The sequence below is a fragment of the Nuphar pumila genome, chromosome 6 (assembly GCF_984573655.1).
Source record: "Nuphar pumila chromosome 6, dmNupPumi1.hap1.1, whole genome shotgun sequence".
NCBI classification, from domain to species: Eukaryota; Viridiplantae; Streptophyta; class Magnoliopsida; order Nymphaeales; family Nymphaeaceae; genus Nuphar; species Nuphar pumila.
Window position 1 is genome coordinate 88,481,084 of NC_143254.1, and position 19,617 is coordinate 88,500,700.

At 40.5% G+C, this 19,617-nt stretch overlaps 1 protein-coding gene across 1 annotated transcript; it reads right to left on the reverse strand.

Moving 5' to 3' along the window:
- Window positions 1–4,793: 4,793 nt before the first annotated feature.
- SERPIN1 (Serine protease inhibitor (SERPIN) family protein) lies at window positions 4,794–14,531 on the reverse strand. Its single transcript, XM_090010387.1, has 2 exons — window positions 14,041–14,531; window positions 4,794–5,816 (listed from the first exon to the last, which is right to left on the reverse strand). The coding sequence occupies exons 1-2, from the start codon at window positions 14,428–14,430 to the stop codon at window positions 5,028–5,030; spliced, it is 1,179 nt and encodes a 392-aa protein (XP_089866513.1). The 5' UTR covers window positions 14,431–14,531; the 3' UTR covers window positions 4,794–5,027.
- Between the last annotated feature and the right edge of the window lie 5,086 nt (window positions 14,532–19,617).

Genomic DNA, 19,617 nt, shown 5'->3' on the forward strand with positions numbered 1-19,617 from the left:
CCTAAACCTCATTTAAATGCACTTTGAGAGTTCAAACAAGCCAAACAAAGCAAAATAAAAAAGTCAAACTTGGCTCTATCAAAAGTCAAGGTAAGCTCAAAATGGTCAAAACGGACCTAAGCGCCTTAGATGTTCCTCACACCACTGCAAACGTGCAAAGTGCTCAATCAGGTGATCTTACGCACACATGCACGTGTGCGCGATTGGTGTATTCATTTCTGCACATTGTAGATCAAAGAGTGGATCAACTAAAGTGTTCATGATGTGCCCTTTGCATCGTAGTTATTATCTGTGTATCACATGTCTCTTTCTTCTATTCTTCTATCCTTATTTCTCCAACAACAACAGTGGGACAAGGCTTCTTAAAAATATAATTGATTTGCAACTCGGACAATATGAAGGAGACCTTCGATTGCCACTATTTGAAGTTTGACCTATCAACACAATCAAGTTTCTCAAAGTTGTGACTCAACAAGTTGATGGAGTTGGATGTCAAACCAAATGTCATATTTCAATTAAAAAATTGTTGAAACAAATAGTGGCAAAAAATAAGATTTTAGAAAATCGAGATCCCAAGCTTATATTCCCGTTCTTAAGATCGCTATTTTTTATAACTTCAATCGCCCCATTTCAGGATTTTCGAATATGTGAACTGAGTTTCTTTGCGAAGTTCTCATAATACAACTAGGCTTATACCTCAAGAGTGTAATTGCTTCACAAGCCCAGGTAACCTCTCTTGCATGCTAATTTGCAAGCCGAACGATATCAAAAGTATAAAAATAAAGAGAAGCTTGAGAATGAGAATAAAAAAACATGCTGATTAAAAAAAAATGAAAATAAAGATTTTTTTTTAGTTTTTAAGAGGGCCAACATGTTTTTGGGTCATAAATAAAATTAAAAAGACATAAATCTAATATTTATAAAATTGAACAAAAATGACCGATCACTCATCTTTAACCAACGATCATGGGCCTCCAAAACCACTCAACAGTCACAAAATCCCGTAAACACCGTTTAAAAGAGTTCAAACGGGTGAAACAAAGTAAGAAATGAGAAGTCAAACTTGACTCGATCAAAAGTCAAGGTGAGCTCAGAACGATCAAAAGAAACCTAGGCACCTCAGATGCACCTTGCGTCGAGTGCACCATCAATGCTCTTTTATGCACTTGCATGATAGATGTGTCTGTTCCTAAGCATTGCACTGACATTTATATATTGAAAAACCAAAGATACCACTAAGCTCGTGATATATTGAAAAATCTGGTTTTTCTTGGTGTACGTCTCAAGAAATATCTGTATATATAGAAATTTGATAAATATAAAAGTTATATATATTAAAAAATACAAAGCACTTTTTATTGACGTTTCAAAGTAGGCAATAATTTAAAGATATTCATTTTATTTTAGCATTGTACCTTCTTTTGAAAATATCATGATTTTAAAATAATGCCAACATTTGTTGATGGGTATTACCAATGCATCCCAAATGTCAGCCCAATCGAGGGCTGGGAAAACATCACCACTTTAAAACTCTTAAAAAATCAGACATTTTCTAAAACAATCACATGCTTAAGCTACAAAGTGATATCGTGTGGGATGTCTAGGTCATTATACTAATGTGGGACATGAACTTAATTAGGTACAAGGATATAGACCAACCTCTTTTTTTTTGTTTTTTTATAACTTTGGAAAATCACCAAACTCACTTGCGAGCTCATTGGTGTGAAAGCCTCAAGTGCCCTCACCCACAACCCACAACCCACAACCCACAGGGTGTACAACTAGTTTTGACCTCGCAGCAAGGGACCCAAATCCATGGGTTTTTGAACTTGTGACGTACCTTAACCTTGGTGACGTTCACACAAGTTGCACCTCTCAATTCTCAAATGACCTCTTATTACAAGGAAAACATGCATCCTTCCCACATTTCATTTTATAGTTGAAAAATTGGCCTCCTAAAGGTAGCTTTCAAGATCTTGAAAGGATGTCAACTTTCCATGTAAACTATGAAGGTTCTACCTACTAATTATACAAGGACATAAAAGGAAGAATGATAAATAGATGATGAAAAGAAGAAAAGAGATGGAAAAAAAGATGGATAATTTTTCAAAAGATAAATTGAAAACAAAGAAGAAAGAGCTAAATTACCGAGCATACCAAGAAAAGGAAAGGAAAGGAAAGGAAAGGAAAGGAAAGAAAAGAAAAGAAAGGATGCTTGAATGCAGAACGGAAGATCATGTAGCTGGTCAGATGGGGTGAAAATGGCACCACCTGTTGCCGCTACTACTGCGACCGTTGGTGGAGCTGCTGCTGCACTTCCTAAAGAGAAAAGAGAAGAAAGGGAACGAAAGAGAACACAAAGTATACATGGTTCGGATATAGGTATCCTACGTCCACGGCAAGAGAGAAATGAGCTTTTGTTATTTTGGTAGTGAAGCATACATATGCTTAAATAGTAAAAGACAAAAAAACGTCATGGCTAAGAGATAGTCCTTAGATCGGCTTCCATACATGATAGCTGACTCCTTATCGTGTGCAACCGAGTTCTTCATTTTTGGTTTGATAAGATTAGTTGCCATTATTTTAGGGTTGTCGATAACATTCGTGCTCTTCATACATGGAGCCAATCCCTTTATATGTGGAACCATATGTGGAATCGTTTTCTTTAACTGAGGTTTGTGGATAGTCGATGGACTCTTCTTCTTATCAATAACCGATGGATGTGCTTTATCAGTTGGACTCCTCTTTTTATCAATAACTGATGGATGTTCTTTATGAGACGTCGATAGACTTTTCTTATTATCAATAATCTCTTCATGTTTAACCAACTCTTTGATGGATTGAGATTTCATATCCACCGTAGTAGCCACAAATGTTGCGTTTTTTCCTCTATCCAACGTTGTGTTGGATTCCTCATTATCGTATACTCTTTTAGTCTCCCTCAAACTAAGCCGACTACATATGCCAAGTTTTCTTCTCAAAACTCCAAAATGAAGATTTTCCTAATGCCTTGGTGAAAATGTTTCCAAGCTGTATATCCGATTTTACAAACTTTGTAATGAGATTTCTATAGGCAACCATCTCCCGTACATAATGGAAGTCTATCTGAATGTGCTTAGACCTGTTATGAAAAAACGGGTTCATAGACATATGAAGGGCACGGATGTTGTCACAATAAAGAGTAGGCAGCTTCATAACAAGAATTCCAATATCACGTAATAACGAAAGCAACCAAGTGAGTTCAACAACGATAGATGCCATGGTGCAATTTTCTACTACAGAACTTGACTTGGCAACAATATTTTGCTTCTTTGCGCTCCATGATATGCAATTACTTTCAAGAACTGTACAAAACCCAATAGTAGATCATCTTGTCATAGGGCAACCATCCCAATCTGCATCGCAAAAGGCATATAGTTCCAAAGTGCTGTGAGTCAAAATTTTCATCTCAAAATCGATGGTACCTTTAACGTACCGAAGTATTCGCTTGACTTATTGAAAGTGTACAATTTTTTGAGCATGCATAAACTGACTGCCATAATTAACACCAAAAGAAAGTTTTAGTCTTGTGATGGTGAGATATTGCAGAGAATCAACAATGCTTCTGTATAGAGTTGGGTCTTCAAAATCTTGATCACTTTCTTGGTTCACCTGTCACTTGGAGATCATGGGTATCTTCATGAGCTTACAATCAAGCATTTTTGCCCGTTCCAAAATTTATTTAGCATATTTTGTTTGGCAAAGAAACATACCATCTTCGGTATAGACCATCTTGATGCCAAGAAAATAATATAGGTTGCAAAGGTCTTTGTCAGAAAACTCCTTTTGTAATTTATCAAAAAAATAGTTAAGAGTATTGTTGTTACCCGTTAAAACCATATCATCTACATAAATCAACAAAATCATGATATCCTGCTTGTGATGAAAAGTGAACATGGAAGGATCTGAGATGCAACTTTAAAAACCATAAGTGAACAAAAAAATTCTCAATCTTTCGAACTAGGTCCGAGAAGCTTGACACAAACCATACAAAACCTTCTTGAGTTCACAAACATGCTCGGGGCATTAATTATATTATCTTTTTCTGCAACGGCTAGGATTGATTCACAATATCGGATAGACTTGGGTTAATCCTAGCTGATCAGATGCATCAGTTGGACAGCTAAGATCAACATAGGTCATCTGACATTTCATGTCACAAGACATAATCCTTTTTGTTTTGCCACCCCATTCAGCTATTCCACTCTCAATTCTCATAACGGAGGATCCAGCTCTAAATTGATACGCAAGCTTTACCTCCCAATGCTCAAGTATCCGCACATTGATATGGAAACACCACTTCCATGTGCTGACAAAATGTGGTATCGAGGATGGAGTTGCCAAAAACATCCTCTTGTAATTTGTAAATGGTGCTGAAATATCGTGTTGAGGCTGCAAACTCCATTCCCAATGCAGTGTTTTGGCAACAGCACTGCTCCCAAACAGCATTGAATATGGGAGCAGTGGTGGAAACCACAACACATCTCCAATTCAAGGCTCCCAAACAGAGGCTAAGTGCTGGAGAAGAACCATCAAGGTAAAGGTCAGCCAGATCAATACTGAAGAACAGGCACCAGCAGTTGGCACTAATTATATTATAGTTAGGACATAAATATGTAGTACAAAGAGAAAGAAAGCCAAATTCCAAAGGCTGGATCTAACGCATGCACAACACAAAAGGCAAGAGAAATTTATGCAGAAAAAGAGAATTTGAAGAATCTCCATATAGCTGCAGCAGCAACGACATGAAAGGATGAAAAAAAAACACTATCTTTTAATCCACAAGTGTCTTATAAAGTTCACATACAAGCAAATATGTGATACATCCATACTTTTTCCTTCATATTTTTGTTACACACTGAGCATTTTCTAGTTCGTTCCAGACTAGTTATGTATCATCAGTTATTAGATAGGAGGACAAACATAGGCAGAAACATCAGACTTGCCATACTGAAACAAAGAAAAAAATAGCACCTTCCGTTTTTAGATTAAGCAGTCACAAGAGGATTGAGCACATGACCGACAAACAGCAGGACCCCAGTAAGCTCTTCTCTGATGAGAAACATAAATGGATGATCAGCCACAAAGTCTATCGGCGGTTCTGGCAGCATTACAGACCTCAACACTATCACAGCAGCACTGGAAGCAGCAGCTTCGGTCCCTTCCTCGTTAACCTCAATAAAAGACTTGTGGAATATGCCCGATACAGATAGCTTACTGCCCAGAGGTGAATCCACCATCTCAGTTAGATCAGCTTCATCAGAGAAAGGCAAAACCAGCCCCAATTGCTTGAGAATGCCAGAAGCTTCAAAACCATATGTTATTTTGAACTTAGGAATCTTGAAGTCACCAACTTCGACTTTGGAGAAAGGATCATGACTGTTTATGAAATCTGAAACTGAATCAACTTTCTCTAACAGATTATGCAGTCCATTTCTCTCATCGGGAAGGAAAAAATACATGGAGAAGCGCCTCTTGTCATTGCCTTGTCCATAAGGCAATTTGAGTACTTTGAAACCAGGAAAAGCAGCAACAAACTGCTTCTTCTTGCTAGTCATGAATGGAACTTGTACAGAACCCCCACTCAGAGGATAGAAAGAGCCTTCTTTGGTAACAGAAGCATCAAACTTGTCTTTCCAGGCTCCTTTGAAATAAAGTGCATTGGCAAGGACAAGGCTAGTAGAACTGTCAACAGACCCAGACGGAAGAAGTTCTTTAACAAGCCCATTAGTCCGATCTTCTGCCCATGCATTCACTTCGTTTTTCACCTCAAGTGCCTGCATGCACATCATCATCAATAAGATAGTAAGATTATCATTGACAGTTGGTTTCACCAACGATCACCAGGTAAAAGAATGCCATTTCTTCAGACAATGCAAATGTAACTAAAGGGGAAACAAGTCAAATAACCGTATGTGAAGGCTAACGAATTATGGTATATACATTCTTGCAAGAGTCCAATTAAGGAAAATGGCTTAGTTACCAATACGCACAAAGTCCATGCAGGTGATACCACTAAGCTGCTTCTACAGAACACTTTGCTTCCAATGAAAAACTAAACTCATACAAGGATTCCTAATGTTGAAAATATTTCAAACTTCTTAAATTGTCCAAATACAACTTTATCACTATGAAGAGACTAATATATACAGAGAGCAAATGGTTGGATCAGGTGAATCAACTCATTTGAGTCAGTAAAAATCACAAAAATATGACCCAATTTTGAAATGACAATAAGGCTATGTTTGGGGGGGGTTGCATTGGAATGGAACGGTTTCAATGTGTTGCCAAAAAATTGTTTTGCCAATGTGTGGTGTTGAGAGATGGAGTTTCCAAAAACAACCGCTTGTGATTGGTGTTGAAATGTGGTGTTGGGGCTGCCAACACCATTCCTAATGCATTGTTTCAGCAACACCATGGCTCCCAAACAGCAAGAGAGTATGAGAGCATGGGGAAACCACAACACAACCTCTGATTCAAGGCCCTCAAACATAGCCTAAACCACACAATCCATACAATTGGCTAAATAGCCAAAAAATCAGATAATTTGAAGACTAACATTCACATTGTCATGGAAGAATAGAAACAAATTTTGACAGATAAAACTGATAGATCATGGGAAGTAGTGGCGGAGCCAGGGGTGGGCATGGGTGGGCGGTCGCCCACCCTAAAATTTGAAACCGAGTCGACTCATGACTCGAGAAACCGAGTCGAATCGGGGCTCGTGAAACCGAGTCGACTGGGACTCGGGCTCTCGATGAGTCTAGAGCCTGCCAAAAGGGGCGAGGGGTAAAACCCTCGCCAGTTTTCCCTCCGTTCCGGCGTTCCCCTTCTGTCACAGGCAAGGCGGCAACCCCATTCGCCGGCAACCCCTGTGCTCTGCTGTGCCGCCGGCCTCCCTTCGGTGAACCCGCGGTGGCGGTGCCCCCCTCCGAGCTTCTCCCTCTCTGCTGCAATCTCCGGCGATGCGAGGCACCGGTGTCGCAGTCAGTCGGACCTTCGCCAATCTCTGGCGACCATCGCTAGCAGCCGGCCGTCGCCTCAGGTAACCTCCCTAGTCTCTACCCCCTCTCTCTTGCTTTTCTTGTCGATCGGCAAACACGATAACCCTGTTTGCGGTTTCTGAGAAACCGAAGCCTTCGGTTTCTCAGAAACCGCAAAGCATCAGACGACCCATGTCGGCGATGTCGCCGACCGAAAGACCTGCCGGCGACGACTGCCAACACGACGCCCAGCCATGCCCACCCCTGGCTCCACCACTGCGGCTGCGCCCAACGATCGATGGATGTCGGCGGGTCGGATTCCGACGGCCGGGAGTTCAGGAGCGCGAGGGAGATGTGGAGCAAGGAGATCGGAGAGAACAACCCCGCCAGGAAGAGGGATTGGTACAGCAAGGGCGTCTCTTACTGGGAGGTGAGATCTCCGGTGGTTCCTCGTCGAGAGAATGGGTTTCTAGTTTTTTTTTTACTTCTAATCCGAACTGGGGAACATGAAAAATCGTGTTTGGTTTTCATGTTGCAGACTTTTTGAGATTATTGTCTAAATCAATGGAGTCCCACTTCTATAGCACAAATCTTATAGGTGATACTTCATCACTATTTCCCATGAAATGAAATGGAATGGTCTATAAACTTTAGGTCATTCTGTTCAAGCAATCCAATTCTGCTTATAATCTTAAGTTTTAGTTGCTTGATTTGTTATGTCTAGCATTATCCTAGTCTTTTTACATAGTGCTCTGTTGTACAACCACATGTTCTAGATGTTCTCTCTTCAATTATGCATATTTGCATTGCAACCTTATGCTGGATGCTGTAAAGGGTTTTTAGGGGTTTCTTAATACTTCTGCTATGGATATGTAAAAAGAAACAGATATACCTTGTGTGATGTTTTAAATTCTACAAGAAAACTAACTTACCAGAGGTAGATGAGCTTATATCTTCGACACCACTTAACCTGATAGATTTGAAATCTCTTTAGTCCTAACAAGGACATCTTTTCTTCAGTTTGAAAGCTACATTGTTTGAATGTTTTAGAGGTATGCAGGATTCTGATCAATTCACTTTTAGTAAGATCTGCCTCTATTTGTTGTTTGTTTTTTCATTTGAGTTTGTTAATTATTTTGCCGTGCCTGCAGATGTTTTGGGAGTTTGGACTAAAGCACTGAAAATAACAAGAAAAGCTATTGGGGTTGACTTAACCATAATATTGAGTTTTAACATAGTTATGTACTTACACAAATGTCTAGTGAATCTGGGAGCGCACAGTTGCTTGTTCGAGGCCTTGGTTTGTAGATTACTGCACAGGCCTGCACTTAGGCAAATAGAAGAATGTAGTTAACGCAAATGTCTGGTGAATGTGGGAGTATACAGTTGCTTGTTTGAGGCCTTAGTTTGTAGTTACTGCACATGCCTGCACTTTTTGGATAGGCATTGAGATGCTAATCTAGATTTTGGATAGACATTGCGCTATATCTGGATTTAGGAGCCATATTCATCTAAATTTTAGGATACACTAGCATGCATTTGATCAGCAGACTTTCTCACTTCGTGTTGATTCGAGATTTTATATGTTAGTTATTAAGCATTTTTTATATCATAAGCGAATGATGGCTTTCTTATTTCTTCTCTACTTTGCAGTATGGAAAAAATATTGCAGAATGCTTACGACAATCTATGGCCAGAGTAGGACTGGATATGCGTATTGCTGAACTGGTATGATTGGGCGTTGTTGTTTGTGGCTTTACTTTTTGTATGTTTGTGTGACTTCTGCCAGAAATGCTTTTTAGATATAATGATCTGTTATGTCTTGCTATGTTGTCAAATTAGGACAAATATGACATGCATGTTAAGCTCATTGTTTTTCCTTTTTGTTGGTATGATTCATCAAACCTTTGTAGCTAACTTTTGGTAGATGATTTAGGGTCAAAAGTTTGCCTGGCCTTGGATGTTCTAGGATCTTAACAACAGAATATTGGGTTAAATATATAAATCCTTGGTTTGGACCATATGACATCTTGTTTCTTCTTTGTGTTTTATGACTAATTTGATGTTCATAATTTTCAAAAAAGGGCCTCCATGTTTGGTTGGTGATACCAGGTCTACCACTAGAAACAACTAAGACTGGTTAAAAAGAATCTAATATTTTGCAGAGATCTCATATCTATCACGGAAAACAGCTAGTAGTATTCAGAGAAAAGTCTTTTAATTAAGTAAACAAGTATTGGCTAGCAAGCTTATGTACCTAATATTTCATTATTTTGTTTCTCTAGTTTTAGGCTCAGCCTTATTTACTTTTATGAAAAGAAGTTATTAAAAGTTAAGAATTTGATTGAGTTCTACTGTAGGCTATGTCGCATGGGTACTCCATTTTGACTGCTATTCCATATCCCTTTATATACAAGTCATACTGGAAACTTCATAAAAATGGTTGTATTCCTGTATCTGCAGTCGTATCCATGTGACATAGGCTGTAGGCATTCTGACAGCTTGTTATGAAAGAAGGTTAAACGTATTAAATCTTCTGTAACTCGAGCAGGAGAACCAAGTCAGAAAATATGCAAAACAGAAAATGATGAATCAGAGTTACCTACAGACCCTGCACTTCGTCCTTCTATTTCTAGTTATCATCCTAATATCCAAGATAATGTTCGTAGAGCATATATGATCTGAGGTCCTTGTCAACCTCGAGATTGTATGTTTCAACTAAACCATCAAAAACGAAGGTTCATTCCAGCTTGGTATGATGAATATAAGGATTGGTTGGAGTATAGTACAAGTAAGCATAAAGCATATTGTTTGCAGTGTTATCTTTTTAGGCCAAAAAGCACAAAGAAGATTAGTGTAGAGGCATTCGTATCTGAAGGATTTGATAACTGGAAAGACAAGAAAAGGTTTGATAAACATGTTGGAAGCTCTGACAGTTTTCACAATTCAGCACGAATGAAGTGTCAAAATTTGATGCAACAAAAATAACACATTGATGGCTATTGTTTTACGGTTTGTTAATGAAAAAGGTTGATTGGTTGAGCGATTTTTTACTCTTGTGCATGTTCTTGAAACAAGTTCTCTCTCACTCAAACAAGCAGCTGAAGAAGCATTCTGTAAGAATAAATTAAGCATATCAAGTTTGCGTGGACAGGGTTATGATGAAGCAAGTAATATGAGAGGGGAGTTTAATGGATTGAAAAGTCTTATATTACATGAAAATGCATCTGCATATTATATTCATTGTCTTGCACATCAACTTCAATTGGCATTAGTTGGTGTTGCTAAAAAAAATTCATTGCTTGATGTGTTTTTCAATATATTAGGAAGGTTGTCAACTTTTTTCTCCACTTCATGCAAGAGATCTGAGCTTATTCGAGAAGCAGAATTTATGTGAATTGCTGAAACACTTGCATTGGGTGAACTTGAAACAGGACGAGGATTAAATCAAGAAATAAGTTCCAAACGACCTGGTGATACTCGGTGGGGTTCTCATTACGATGCTTTGGTTAATTTACTCAGTATGTATTCTTCTGTAATTCAAGTGTTAGATTTCATTGCAGAAGATACATATTCAGGAAAAAGTTCAGATGCAATTATTTTATATCATCAGTTGCAAGATTTTGAATTTGTGTTTTGCTTACATTTGATGTGTAAAGTTTTGAGAATAACTGATGATCTTTCACAAGCACTTCAGCGAAAAGATCAAGACATTGTGAATGTTATGAGTTTAGTCACTATATCAAAACAGTGCCTTCAAGGTCTGAGAGACAATGGATGAGACTCTCTCATAAACAAAGTGTTCATATTTTGTAAGAGATTTGATATTCTGATTCCTGATCTAGGGGACTCACATACACCTCAAGGACGACCAAGACGTAAGGTTGAAAAGATCACCACATTGCATCATTATCGTATTGATGTGTTTTATGTTATTATTGATTTGCAACTTTAAGAGTTGAATGATCGTTTTACTGAAGCAAATACAGAGCTCCTCCTTTCAATGGCATGCTTGAGTCCAAAGAATTTTTTTTCTGCTTTTGATAAAGATAAGTTGATTCGTCTTGCTGAGCTTTACCCTAAGGACTTTTCTAAAGTAAACATAATTAGACTGGAAAATCAATTGGATATATATATATTGCAGACATGCGAAACAGTGATCAGTTTTCAAATTTAAAATCTTTAGCAGAGCTAGCAGAGATGATGGTAGCAACTCAAAAGCACATTGTATTTTCTCATGTGTATCTATTGATTAAGTTGGCATTAACTTTGCCCGTTGCAACAATAAGTGTTGAAAGAGCATTTTCAGCTATGAACAATATCAAAAGTCGTCTACGTAATAGAATGGGAGATGAATGGATCAATGATGCTTTGGTTACTTACATAGAGAAGGAGACATTTGATACCATCAGTGATGATGCAATTATGAATTGCTTTCAAAATATGAAAAATAGAAGATGCCAATTGTAAAATTTTCATGAATTTAGTTGTTTGTATTTCTTAAGTGAATAATTTTTATTTTAGTTTAAAAGTACAATTTAAGGTTTTATCTTATTATGTTCATAAATTTAGTTGTTTGTGTTTGTAACAATTGTTATTTTAATTCAAAGGCTTATTTAAGTTTTATCTCTCCACGAATGACTGTTCCTCTAGCGATTTTTTTTTGGCTCCACCACTGGTCCGAATAAATGGATCGTCCTTCAAGACCATAGCATTGTCTCCGAGACCCGAAGTCTGCCCACCCAAGGAAAAACTTCTGGCTCCGCCACTGATGGGAAGTCAACTTAGAACTTCGTAGGAATGAAGTGATGAACCAATTCCAAACCATGCTAACATCCATGAACAGCTGCACATATTTATTTGCACATATAAGAATATATACATGGGCATATGAATGTGTGCCAAACAAGGTTGCCAAACTAAGAAGCAAAAGCAAAACACTTTCAAATTTCTAAAATGCGAGAAGCGAGAGGAGCGAGAACCAATTTAAGAGCAACACAGGAATCGAACCAAAAGCAAAATGGGAAACAAAGCGGAAGCAAAAATCAACAGAACCAGCTTTAAGTATTCAAATACCCAACCCTGCCCTAGAGTATATGTCAAGTTGCAAACTGATCGATATGGCTAAACCGATTTGAATTCAGCTTCAGATTCGGATGGCGAAAAGCTAGTATCAGATGCGGCATTTTTACCATGTAAACTGATTTGGCTACCTGTCAAATCTGGATATTTGTCGGATTTGGTAACAAAAACACAAAACTATATCAACATCGAATTATAATGGCTTACAAAATAACAGAATAGACTTGGTCGAATATCAGATAAAATCCGATACACTGACATCCTTAAAATCGAGGCAGAGAGTGTTATATGTGGGCTCTATCTCCAGCTTGAACTCGATACTTCTTAACAAACCAAAACTTGAACGTCTTAAAACTCGATCGCTCTTGGCTCGTTTACACCCCTAGTCGGATCCAAGAAACTACATTCACACGAAAAGCAACCGAATCGGGTTCGGATAATTTTTGGTATTTTCGTCTATTCGGCTTTGAGAACACCTCATCAAGATGCACAACGAGAGCTCTGAGGCTCGGCCGAGCAAACAAGATCGTCCTACCGAGCTCGATAAGCTCTGCGTGTATATATATAATTTTAAAAAAAGCATCCTGCCCAGCCTCAAGCCCCAACCCCGCCTGGACGCCCCCGTCGGGCCCCTGCACCCCTCGACCCCCTTTCCTCTCTCCCGTCTCCCACTCTCTCCGTCTGCCGTCTCTTTGAGCTTCCCTCTCTCTCCACCCCTTCCGCCAGTTCTCGTTTCAGAGCTAAATCGAAGATGGATATCGATGGGGAAGAGTTGCAGACCCTTGGCTGTGGAGCCCACGTGGGAGAATCTTGTAGTGATGATGGACCATCTTCAGTAAGCGTGCAAGAGAATCGCAGAGTTGGTTGCTTTCCCCGTAAATGCTTCTCTTGGTTGCTTTCCCCGTAAATGCTTCTCTTGGTTGCTTCCCCATGAATGCTTCTCTGGAAAGCAGAAGAAGCAGAGCAAGGAGGAAAATGATGGTCACGGTGAAACCGGGGCGAGTAGCGGGCGTGATGAGCCCAAGCCCCTGGACATCGTCTAGGTACTCTACTCTCTACCTTTCGATTGATTTGGTTCTGGTTTTTACGATTTGTTGGTTGTTGTTTTTTCTTGTGATGTTGTTTTGGATAGTGAAGGATATTATTATGGTTTGGCAATTCTTTGAAGGATGTAATTCTGGTTTGGCGATTCTTTGTATATGAACGATGGTTTCCTTGTTTGGTGTATTGTTTGTTGCAGATGATTCCGTCCTTGGGCCGGTGGATGTTTTGCTTAATTGGCAATTGAATCTCTCTCTTTCTCTGAGTCCGGACCGAGTCACAGACTGAGCCTGGCTCAGTCCGTTGTGCTCAGATGTGCGAAACACTGAGTGACCCGGGCTTGGTTCCGGCTCAGCCGGGTGAAGGCGCCGCTTGGTTCAGGCTCGGGCCGAACTGGAGCCGAGCGAAGCATCTGAGCTGAGCCCAAACCGAGCTTAACTAACAGAGCCGAACTCAACACGAGCAGGCACCTTTTTACGTGGGCGAGCCAAGCTTGAACATGCCAAGCTCGGCTCGTGTGCATCCCTCTCAAACACCGACACCGACCACTGATCCGATCGAGTACCAAACCCGATTAATCGGATCCAGGACTCTGCAGAGGGGTACTCCTGTAGTTTCCACCAAAACCAGGGTTCTTGGTACCACCGAAGCAACGAAGAAACAGAGGGCTCTTTCTATCTGGTACGATCGCGAATCAACGAACGTCGCGGAGCTCAGCCGTACCTATACCGCCACCGGCTCGCCGGAAACTCTGCCGGACAGCCGGCTGAGTCATCCCGTCAGAGAAACGGGAGAATCATCTCAGGTGGCATTCCTGTACTTTCCACGAAATCGAGAGGCATTTAATCGGAGCAGGGATGATTCTGAGGGGGGGGGGGGGGAGGGGTTTGCTCACCTTCGCCTGGAAATCGACGGACTTGGCCTCGGCACCGTAGACGCCCTTCACGATATCCGCGAACGAGCGTTTTAACGGCATGGATTCGTCGACCCAGACGCCGCTGGCGGAGGAGAGCGCCGGCCCTCCGGCGGGGCTCCCGTCGGCGAGGATGAGGGAGACGATCTGGGAGGAGAGGGAGTTCAGCTCGTCTCCACTCTTCGCCTTCAGGAACGAGAGGACCTGCTCGGCCGTCCGTCCCTTCGATCCGACGGCCACCATGGCCAGGACGATGTGGATGGTCAGAGGGGAGAAGACGAAGTTGGTCTCCCTCGCTTCGTTCAGAGCGACTCGGCTCGCCAGATGCAAAGACGAATCGGTCTGGTTATGGATCGACTCGCGGATATCCATCGGCTCTTCTATTCTCTTTCTTTCTTTCTTTCTTCTTTGAGGCGGTGACGGAAAAATACAGTGCGCGGGAAATGGCGATTTCTGGTCCAGAGCCCTCTTTTACAGTCGGGGGGAAGGGAAGGAGACAATGACTTTTATACCCCTTCTTTGTCAGCAAGAAAAAGCTAAATAAATTAAAGAATCAATCCCCGATACCCACCAAACACTTTATCTTAATTAATATTTCTACACAGTTTTTCACATTTTTTCCAAAGACTTCTAAAATCTAAACCATTTGAACATGAGCCGTAAGCTTAATGAGAGTCGACTCATGAAGTTTTTTTTTTGAAAATTAACTCATGAAGTTATTGGCTTAGCTAAAGTTTATAGGTTGTCGGATATTCCAAAAATGAGAAAATTTTGTGGATATATAAATTATGAGTAAATATGTGGTCATCTGAAAATTACCCCCTTACTTTAAATCTTGATCGACACGTTGCAATTGAATTCTCGGCCATCGTTGATATTCTTGAGTCGTGGCACTCATATATACCAGCTTGAAAATTAAACAATTCAAATTGGTCATAAAATGCCGTTTGAACTAGGGGTGTCAACGGGGGACCCGACCCGTACCAAAGACTATAGGGTCCGGGTATCTGATAAATAATAAGACACAATTAAGACGGGTCCGGACCCGAAGGTCCGATTAATACATTAACTCAGATATAGTATGTAAAATTTTATACCAAACTCGGACCTGACCCGAGTTCCAATTAAGACCCACAAATTTTCAATATAAAAATAATAAAAAATATGGTTTTACCGGATATGGTCTAGGTCTGGTTCATATAGTTCTTGTCAGGTCTGAGTATAATTTTTCTTATAATGGACTCGATTAGACTTGGGTCTGAATCTGATACTATACCCAAAAATTGGGTCCAACTAGTTCACCATTTGAACATGGTCCATAACCCAGTACCAACCATTGGTTACAATTCTGCTACATGTGATCCTACACAGGTGCAGAACAAAAGTAACTTCACCATTTCAAAATTCTAGATATAATTTTTGGCAAATCTGATCTTCACTATTCAAAACTTACAAATAAACTCTTGTATCAAACTTTTTTGACTTATAAATAAGATTTGATTCGGATTTAAAAATTCAATTGTTCTCAAATTTCTAAATTTATTATGTTATAAAAATCCTACCTACACATAAAAAAATGTTTGATTCAAGAGTCTATTTGTAAGTTTCGGACCATGAAGATTACATCCATACGGTCAAATTCACCACAAAACATAATTACATGTAAATTTTGAAGTGGAGGATAGGTGGGTAGACCATCCCCTTATTATCCTTGTACCATATTGATTGCAAGTTTCATTAGAAGCTTAAGACTTTCAAATGAAGGAGGTCAATAGTTCAATACCCGGTGTGTGCGTCCATTACAAGGCTTAAACCAAATGGAAAACTGTCCTTGGTGGTCAGGGAAAAGTACTTGTGAACACAGTTCATATTGGATGCCCAAATCATCACAGTGGTTTCTTCATGTTACATTAAACCCAGTGAGAGAGGGAGAGAAGCATTGAATGCTACATATTGCTCATAACAGACTTATTTCAAAGTTGTACACAAGGCGTTCCACTCAATACATTCTTGAATACTTTGGTAATACATATATTAAGTTGGTTTTCCAATTTCTTTCTGTCACAGAAATGGGTGTTCTTGTTTTGATATTCAGCCTTGTGGCTAAATCCATAATAAATAGGGCAAGGATTTGAGGGATTCCTCTGCCAATTAGGGATGTCAATGGGTTGGATTAAGCAAACCAAATCTGACTAACCATTGGATTTCGATTCTGCATACAGATTCGGGCCCAAATCAGATTCCAAGACGGCAAACGAACCCAATTACGTATAAAATATACCAAACTAGCTAATTGGTATTGCCTATGCGTGATCCAACTACGGATCCCACTAGTCTAGGTCCGATAAGGTCAGATTCAGCAACCAACTGATAAAGAGGGTTACCCTTTTAAAAATGATCACTTTAGGAACCGAAAGTTAATAAAGATAAAACAGAAAAAAAGAGAGGCATCGGATCAAGAGTTGAAGACATGATCTGTTTCATTTAGGAGATTAATTTTTGAATCGAACAAAGAAAAAGTTATCTTATACTTCGCATAATTTACTCGGGTGGTTTGAAAGCTTGGGCTCGCCCCAACAAGCACTGATCTTCTCCTTGGACGGGAAGCACCTGGTGTTTGAATGCACCGCATTTTCGTAGCATGTACCCACAAGAGAGCCCTAGTAAGTTTATTTTATGATGAAAAATAACCTAATCACGTTTGGAAGCAAGAAAAACCTTCGTACGAAAAGAAGCTTTTGGCCTATGAGAAGTTTTGATATGATATATTTTATAAAATAAAATTTTTTCACTTGTTTGGGTAGCATGAGAATGAAAGAAGAAACGAGATCAAGAAATATAGAAATCTAATGTATTATCCTCACTGAAAAAAATCCATACACAACTGAGCACAGTCAATGCATATATACAGAAAAAATACAACGAAGAAAGGATAAACCGACCTCTTCAATTGATCGGACTCTTGACAGTCCTTATTGCAAAGTCGGTGGACTCTTAACAGTCCTTATCTTTGCAAAGTCAGTGAGAGAGTCCATGCAAAGTGAAGGAGTCCTTGCCGATAATCAAGGATATCCTTGATAACCATATCCTTGATTATCGAAATATATGTAAATCTTTTAGAGAAATAAAATAAAAAATCTTAATAAAAATGAGAGAAAGGAATAGGAGGTGGTAGTGGTGCAGTTTTTTGACAGGTGGGTGGTGGTGATGAAGCTTCTTTGGCACTATTTTTTGGGATGTGGGTGATGGTGGGTGGTGATGGATGGTTGGGAGGGTGGGTTTTCATGAGGTGGGTGGTGGTGGTGATGGATGGTGGGGAGGGTGGGTTTTGAGAAGGTGGATGATGGTGGTGGTGAGATGAATGGTGGTTATGATGGTAGTGAAAATCATTGAAGGGTGGTGGTGGTGATTCTTTGGTGCAGTTTTCCAGGAGATGGGTGCTAGTGATATATGGTGAAAAATCATAAGGAGGGCGGTTTTCTGAGAGGTGGGCGTTAGTGGGTGGTAGTGAAGATGGATGGTAGTGGGTGGTGAGATGTAGAGAAGGCCTACAAATTTTTTTTGAAAACATTGAGAGGGTGGTGTATGTTCGCCCTCGATGATTCACTGAATCCCACATCTGTGTTCAGAGGGCCGAATGAGCGCCACGTATTTACACATATGGGGCTTGTATTTCCGTGTATGTTGACATAACTTAGCATCAGAGTCTGGTGCTGATGCAAAGACTTAAATACCCTTTCTTGCTATTCTTGCCGCGAAATGACACTTCGAGGAAATTAAAAAAATATCCTCTATTCAAAAGTTGGGAAACTACGGTTCGAGAAAAGGCCAAAAAAGTCCTCCATCCAGAAAGTTTGATGTTAACTATTTAAAGTCGAGACGTTCCATTTTCACCTTATTTTTTATCATGTTCTACAACACATTGTCGCCTTCTCGTGCCTGCCTTGTGTTACAAAACATTCCCGTGTCTTCTCTTCATTTTCGTTGTCGTTAGGCATTATGGAAGAAAGCAATGACGCACAAACATTCCAACCAGTGCCATTAAGGCTGCGTGAGTAACTTTTCATCTCATCATGCTATCGATGAAGAACACATGTCGTCTTGTGTGCCATTAAGACATTGTTTTGTTATTGCAGGTAGTTCTTGTCCTTACGATGGTTGGAAACTTATCAATATTTGTAAGACGCTGAGACCTGTTGACAAGAAAGCTTTTTTACAAATGCTAGGAAGGGCCTCTATAGGTATCCTCCATTCACTCAGTATATTCATTGTATCTCAAACCATTGTATTAGTAACATACTACCGATGTGTGAGGTATTGCTTTGTTAGTTAATATCGATTTGTTTGCTATTTTGCTTAATTTTCGTATCGATTTGTAATTTATTGTGCGATATATTTATCGACTTTTTAGATATTACACTACAAAAAAATAGTTGATTAGCGACGGAATTTAGCGACGGAGTTATATCGTCGCTACTTAGCGACAGATTAACGAGAGAAATGAATCCATCGCTATATTTGTAGAATTTTACGAAACTAGCAACAGAAAACATTCCCTCGCAAAATCCGTCGCTAAGTAGCGACGGATTTTGCGAGAGAATGTTTTGTCGCAATAAATACGACAGTTAGCGACGGAATTGCGACGGCTAAGATTCCGTCGCAACATAGCGACGGCCTAGGCGACGAAATATTTTCTGTCGCCTTTTTTGTTTTTTGAATTACGATGGCTTAGCGACGGAATTAATCCGTCGCTAAGCCGTCGCTATATGTCGCATTACCCCTAATCCCAGCCCTCTTTTTCCTTTCTCCTTTCGCTGCTCCCGCCCGCCGCCCTCTCCCTCCTGCCGCCCTCTTCCTTCCGTCAACCTTCCGCTGCCGCCGTCGCTGCCCGGAGCAACCGCAGGTACGTAAATGGATTGGAGGTCGACCCCCTGCTTTTTCCGGCAGGGGGTCGACTCTGCCAGGCGGTCGACCCCCTGCGTTTTCCGGCAGGGGGTCGACTCTGCCAGGCGGTCGACCCCGGTAGGTGGTCGACCCTCTGCCGTGTCCGGCCGGGGGTCAACCCTGGTAGGGGGTCGACCCCCTGCCGTGTCCGGCCGGGGGGGGGGGGGGGGGTCGACCCCCCGCCATGTCCGGCCGGGGGTCGACCCCCCGCCGTGTCCGGCAGGGGGTCAACCCCTTTTGATGTCCGGCAGGGGGTCAACCCCCTGCCTTGTCCGGCCGGGGTCGACCCCCTTGCCGTCTCCGGCCAGGGGTCAACCCCCTGCCTTGTCCGGCAGGGGGTCAACCCCTTTTGATGTCCGGCCGGGGGTCGACCCCCTGCCGTGTCCGGCCGGGGGTCGACCCCCTGGTTTCTTGCTCTTTTTTTTCTTTTTTCAGAAATTAGGGTTTTTATTTTATTTTTATTGTTTAGTTTTCTTTGATTTTCATTGATTAGGATTTTTTATTTTGATTTTCATTTATTAAGCAATTGAATCAAATTTCTTAAATTAAGGCTATTTGTAGTTAATTTAATTAGGGTTTTTTATTTGATTTTGTTTTATTAGGGCTTTGAATCAA